The following is a 6,488-nucleotide window of genomic DNA, read 5'->3' as shown; positions in this document are numbered from 1 at the left end:
GCCCGGTAGGGTCCGGACCCCCGCGCCGAGCCCTCCCGCGTGCCCCGCACCCACCCACCTGCCCCACCTGTGCAGAAGTGACTCCCCGCGTCCACCGCCACTCCCGCCCACGGCGTCCCCCGCCCAGCCTGCGGCTGGGGCCTCCGCCTCTTGCGCCCCCGCGGCCGGCCCAGGCCTCCCGCCTTTCTCGGGCACCCGGCCCGCGCGACCCTCCCTCTCCAGCCACAGCCTCTCCCCTACGCACCCCGACCGATCGCGCCACCCGCCTCTCCATGGGCCCTTCCTTGGCCGGCGCCTCCGCGGGTCTCACACCACCTCTCTTCGCGCGGCCTCTTCTCCCCCTTTGCTCCTCTACATCCTTGCATCCCCATGAGCGCCGCTTCCTCCTCTCCGGCGGGTGTGGAAAGGGCACAGGACCAAGAGCGGGGAAACCTGGGTCCTTCACCAGCTGTGTGACCTTGGAGAAGTCCTCTCATCTCCCCCCTTTACCTACCCCACAGGATTGTTTGAGTTCAATAAGTGAAAAGATGCAAATGGTATGGAAAGTACGATGAAGTTTTCGCACCTGAATCAAAGTCCAGCTCAGTAAACACCAAGTGCATAACAATTTAACACAACAATCCCACCAAGTAGTCATTGTCTACACCTTACAATGAGGAAACTGAGTCCTAAAGAAGTTGAACAGTTTGCCCCACGATAATTCAAATTTAGGCCTAGCTGACTCCAAACCCTTTCCACCTACCATGCTACCTAATAAAGACGGGACTCAAGTTGACAGTGGGACAAAATGATACCTGCAGTGTTTCTTTGATTGTTTAAATGATTATGTTTTGGAAAGGTATCCACCCTGACCATTTACTCTCATTGGTCGTACAACTGTTTTCTTAACTCATCAAAGCAGTCTTATTCTGAAGATGCTAAACCCAAAGATCTGCAAGTGCTGTTTAGACTTGATGAACTTCTTACTTTCTCAACATTTTTTTTATTTTTATTTTAATCACCTGGTTGGAGTGCACTCCTTAATCCCCATCACCTGCTTCAGCCATCCCCACCCACTTCCCCTCTGGTAACCATCAGTTGGTTCTCTATAGTTAAGTACTTTCTCAACTTTTTATTTTCAAAAATATTAACCCTACAGGAAAGTTAAGAGAAAAATATAACACCCATATTAACCCATATTCAGCAATTTTTAACATTTCATCACATTTGCTTTACTTGTGTGTATGTATGCATATGAACTTTGTTTTTGCTGAATCATTGAAGTTTTTGCATTGTTACCCTTTACCCTTAACATTTCGATAAGTATCTAAGAACAAAGATATTCTACATAATCGGAACTCCATTATCATTCCAAGAAAATTTAATATTAATATAATATTATCTGTAATATACAGAGGCCATATTCAAATTTACAAAATATCCATTTTAGCTGACTTTTTTCCAATCCAGGATACAATCAAGAATCATGCATTATATTTAATTGCCATGTCTTTTTACACTCCTTTAGTCTAGAATAATCCCTTCTGTTGTTGTTTTTCTTTTATAACATTGACTTCTTTTGAAGAACCCGATTCTGTTCTGCAGGATGTTCCCCGGTTTGTATTTGTCTGTTCCCTGTTAGATTCAAGTTAAATAATTTTGTCAGGTACACTGTATGGATGATATTGTGTCCATCTCAGTATGTTGCAACAGAAGGGAAATGATGTCAGCTTGTTCCATTATTCGTGATGTTACATTTAATCATTTTTCTATGGTAAAGCTAACTTTTTTCTTTTCCATTTAAAAAAGTAGTCTACGTGAAAAATGGGTAAAGGACTTGAATATACGTTTCTGCAAAGATGTACAAATGGCCAACACGTACATGAAAAGATGCTCAACATCATTAGAGAAATGCAAAGCAAAACCACTATGAGGGGCACCTGGGTGGCTCAGTCGGTTAAGGGTCTGCCTTTGGCTCATGTCATGATCTTAGAGTCCTGGAGTAGAGCCCTGCATCAGGCTCTGCTCTGCAGGGAGTTCCACTTCTCCCTCTCACTCTCCCTCTGTGCTCTCTTGCTCTCTCTCTCAAATAAAAAAAATCTTAAAACACACTCACACACAATGATATTCCCTTTCACACCTACTAGGATGACTATATTCCTTTTTTTAAATGGAAAATAAGGGATGGCTGGGTAGCTCAGTCGGTTAAGCATCAGACTCTTGGTTTCAGCTTAGGTCATGAACTCATGGGTCCTGAGATCAAGCCCCACATCAAGCCACACACTGAGCCCCACATTGAGCCCCATGGGCTCTGCTCTGAGTGGGGAGCCTGCTTGAGATTCTCTGCCCCTCCCCCGACTCGCTCGCTCTCTCAAATAAATCTTTAAAAATAAATAAATAAATGGAAAATAGGTGTTGATAAGGATATAGAGATATTGAAATCGTTGTATATGGCTGGTGGAAATATAAAATGGTGCAATCATTGTGGAAAACAGTCCCATAGTTCCTCAAAAAACTAAACACAGAATTATCAGCAATTCCGCCCCTAGGTATATATCCAAAATAATTGCAAACAGATACTCCAATCCTTGTACACAAATGTACATAGTGGTACTAATCACAGTAGCCAAAAGGTTAGAAACAACCCAAATATCCATCAACACAGTAATGGATAAGCAAATTGTGGTATACACATACAATGAAATATTTTCAGCCCATAAAAAAGAATGAAGAAAAAGAAGAATGAAAAAGAATGATACATACTACAGTATGGATGAACCTCAAAATATTACGCCAAGTGAAAAAAGCCAGACACAAGAGGTCTGTTTTGTAATGTATGATTCCATTTATACGAAACATCTAGAGTAAGCGAATCCACAGAAGGCAGAATGGTGGTGGCCAGTGGCTGGGGGTGAGAGGAGATGAGGAGCGACAGCTTAATGGGTACAAAATTTTATTTTGTAGTGATGAAAACATTTTGGAACCAGAAAGAGGTGGTGGTGGCACAATGTTGTGAATGTATAAATGCCACTGAATTGTGCACTCTAAAATTATTAACTTCATGTGATGTGAATTTCACCTCAATTTTAAAAAAACAAAAAATCCTGTGGGGTAATACTTTGAAACTCGGTGAGTATCTTTCCCCAAGATTCTTTCACTCTGTGGGTTAGCATCTCTTGATGATGCTTGCCTGAGTCAATTATTACTATAGTGGTTGTAGAATAATGACACTATAATCTTATCATTCCATCTGTTCCATCTGTACCATTTAGGTGACATTTTTATGTAACGAAGAACTTTCATTTCTCACCATTCCTTGGTTCTCTGTTTTCAGCTTGTTTTTTGCCTTTGTTTTTGGTATCAATATTGACAGCAATTACTGTCACTTTGATTTTTGATCTTGAATTGTTCCATATTTGACCAGAAAAGACCCTTCCAAGTCGTAGTGTCCTCTGGACATGTCCCAATAGGTTTCTGAGTACCTCTTAACTTTCTGGCACAAGATGTTTCAGGAAAGCTTGTACTTTCCTTGACCTGGTCTCAAAACCAGCATGTGTCCAGTCTTAGCTCCTTCTGGAAGGTGATTAGAAGCTTTGAAGCCAAAGAAATGTTAGTTTGAAACCTGTTTCTTTTATTATTTTTAAGAGCTTTATTGAGATTTAATTCACATACCGTACAATTCACCCACTTAAAGTGCAAAATTCAATGGTTTTTAGTACATTCATATGGTTGTGCAACCACCACCACAATCTAATTTTAAAATATCTTTGTCACCCCTAAAAAAAACTCCATACCCATTGGTACTCACTCCCCCTTCCCCCAACCTTCCCTGACCAAGCCCTGGGCAACCACTAATTTCCTTCTGTCTCCATAGACTTGCCCATTCTGGACAGATCATATAAATGAAATCATACAATATGTGGCCTTTGTGACTGGCTTCTTTCACTTACTTTAATGTTGAAACCAATTTCTGCTACTAATTTCTGCATAACCTTGAACAAGTTACTTAATTACAACATCTGGAAAATGGTAATAATATCAATACCAATCCTCCTAGATCAATATGATAATCAAGTAAAATAAATAACTATTCAATACATAGTAATTATCATTAACATTAGATGGGAGACACAGACTCAATCTGTCTGCTAGATCTTTTGCATTCATTTGTTCAACAAATATTTATCAAATGCCTATTAATGTAGCATTATTCTACGTATTGAGTCTACAGCAGTGAACAAAGCACACAAAAATCTCCCTCCCTCATGGAGCTTACGTTCTACTGCCAGAGCAGAAAGTAAACAAAATAAATATGTGAATTATTACTATGATTACTAGATGGCAGTAGCATCTATAAAAAGAAGAAAAAATGAAAAACAAAAAAATTCCAAGCTTTTGGAGAGGTGGTGTTTTTTTGTCCAAGAGTTTTTGTTGTTGTTTTAAGATTTTATTTCTTATTTATTTATTTGGCAGAGACAGTGAGAGAAAGCACAAGCATGGGGAGTAAGAGAGGGAGAAGCAGGCTCCCCGCTAAGCAAGGAGCCCGCTGTGGGACTCAATCCCAGGACCCCAGGATCATGACCTGAGCCAAAGGCAGACACTTAACTGACTGAGCCATTCATGTGCCCCTGGAGAGGTGATTAAGAAAGGTCTTACTGAGGGGCACCTGAGTGGCTCAGTTAGTTAAGCATCTGCCTTTGGCTCAGGTCATGATCTCAGGGTCCTGGAATCAAGGCCGGAGTTGGGCTCCCCACTGAGGGGGACGTCTGCTTGACCCTCCCCTTCTACCTCTATCCCTCCCTCTGCTCCTGCTTGTGCTCTCTCAAATAAATAAATAAATAAAATCTTAAAAAAAAAAAAAAGTCTCACTGAGAAGATAGCAATTAAAGACCTTAAGGTACTCTTGTCAATCTTTCTACATCTATAAAATAGGAGAGAACTACATTTGCCACCTAGAATATTTGTGTATTGCTTTGAATTTATCAAATTAAAATACACCAATTTAATTATCAATCAATAAATTTACACATACTATATTAGGTGCTTACAGAAAGAATGATAAAAATATAAACCTAGTCTCTGCAAATTTAAAAGTTAAAAATTTCAGGGCATGTGGCTGGTTCAGTGGGTAGAGCATGTGACTCAATCTCAGGGTCAGTTGTGAGTTTAAGCCCCATACTGGGTGTGGAGCCTACTGAAAAAAAATTTTTTTTAAATAAAAATGGAAAATTTCTTTGAGATGCATCATAATTTCAAATGACATTTTAAAGGAAATTTACAAAAAGAAACAAAGTATAAGTTGTTTTTTTTTTAACTTCTACGCCCAACGTGGGGCTCAAACTCACAACCCTGAGTATAAATTTAATTATTTTATTCTACCATTCTTTATTCCTAATAAATCTAATTCTGAGAATATTATAATTAAGAAGCAGAAGTATTAGAACTGGATATATTTTGCTTTCTGTAGCAGTCCGAAAGAAGTGAAAAGGGCAGTATTTATGCATTTTTTCCCAATCTAGCACTACAGAATTCAAGGCAAACATATCATATTAATTTTTACTAAATATAAGAAAAAATTACAGAATGCTGTAAACCCAGTTACAAGCTAATATTTCTAAATAGAGCTATAAATCATACTGTTTCTCAGAAGGTTTATGAAGTATGTCACAGAATTGGAAACAGACCTGAGAGGTCATACAACCCACCTTTGGGCCTTTAGTGGATGAGAACCTAGCCCCTTTCTAAAGGCTCTCGAATGCTTTGACATTTCTAGGAAAGTTTCTTTAGATCTAATTTATACCTTCTATTATGAAGCGTAAGCCTGTCTCTTATTATTACAGCATATTTCTCAGTGCCATACAGCAGCAATTTAACCCAGAAGTGAGTGTACAGAGCAGCAGAGCCAGACCGGCAGAGTTCAAATCCTACTTTTACCATTTACTAGGTAAACCTTGGACTGGGTAACTTGGGCAAGTTACTCTGTTTCTCTGCACCTCAGTTTCCTGATCTGCAAAATGAGGACAGTAATATTCACTACCTTATATAGTTGGGAGGAGTCAATGAGTTGTTTCACCTAAAATGCTTAGAGAAGGCGCTAACTGTTCAATAAGTATTAGCTGTTCTTATGTATATCCACATCAAGACGTTTCTTACTAATCTGCTAAAAAACAAATTTCTCCCAAATTTAGCAACTTAAAACAACAAACATTTATTATCTCACGATTTCTGTTGTCCAGGACTTGGGAAGCTGTTTGGCTGGAGAGTGAAGTTGTCACCTGGGGCTGCAGTCATCTGGAGGCTTGAGTAAGGCTGAAAGATCTGTTACCAAGATGGCTCACTCACATGGCTGTTAGCAGGAGGCCTCAGATCCTCACTGGCTCCTTCGAGGAGGCCTCACTTCCTCCACCTGGGTCTTTCCATAGGGCTGCTTGAGTGTTCGGCTTCCCCCAGAGAGCAAGGAAGAAACTTCACTGCCTTTTGTGACCTACCCTCAGAAGTCACAATCCATC

The 6,488-nt window shown here is 40.1% G+C and overlaps 1 protein-coding gene across 2 annotated transcripts in view; it reads right to left on the bottom strand.

The window, feature by feature from the left end:
- Window positions 1–6,285, bottom strand: part of SRPK2 (SRSF protein kinase 2) — a 233,037-nt gene extending 226,752 nt beyond the window's left edge. For both annotated transcript variants that reach the window (XM_019806648.2, XM_034666773.1), the window contains exon 1: window positions 6,200–6,285. In XM_019806648.2, the coding sequence (XP_019662207.1) occupies window positions 6,200–6,270 (71 nt within the window). In that variant the 5' untranslated portion in view covers window positions 6,271–6,285. The remainder of the gene's footprint in view (window positions 1–6,199) is intronic.
- Window positions 6,286–6,488: the final 203 nt, after the last annotated feature.

Source organism: Ailuropoda melanoleuca, chromosome 1 (genome assembly GCF_002007445.2).
Source record: "Ailuropoda melanoleuca isolate Jingjing chromosome 1, ASM200744v2, whole genome shotgun sequence".
In the NCBI taxonomy this organism is placed as follows: Eukaryota; Metazoa; Chordata; class Mammalia; order Carnivora; family Ursidae; genus Ailuropoda; species Ailuropoda melanoleuca.
Note: the sequence above shows the minus strand (reverse complement) of the source record. Positions and strands in the feature narration are given on the sequence as shown.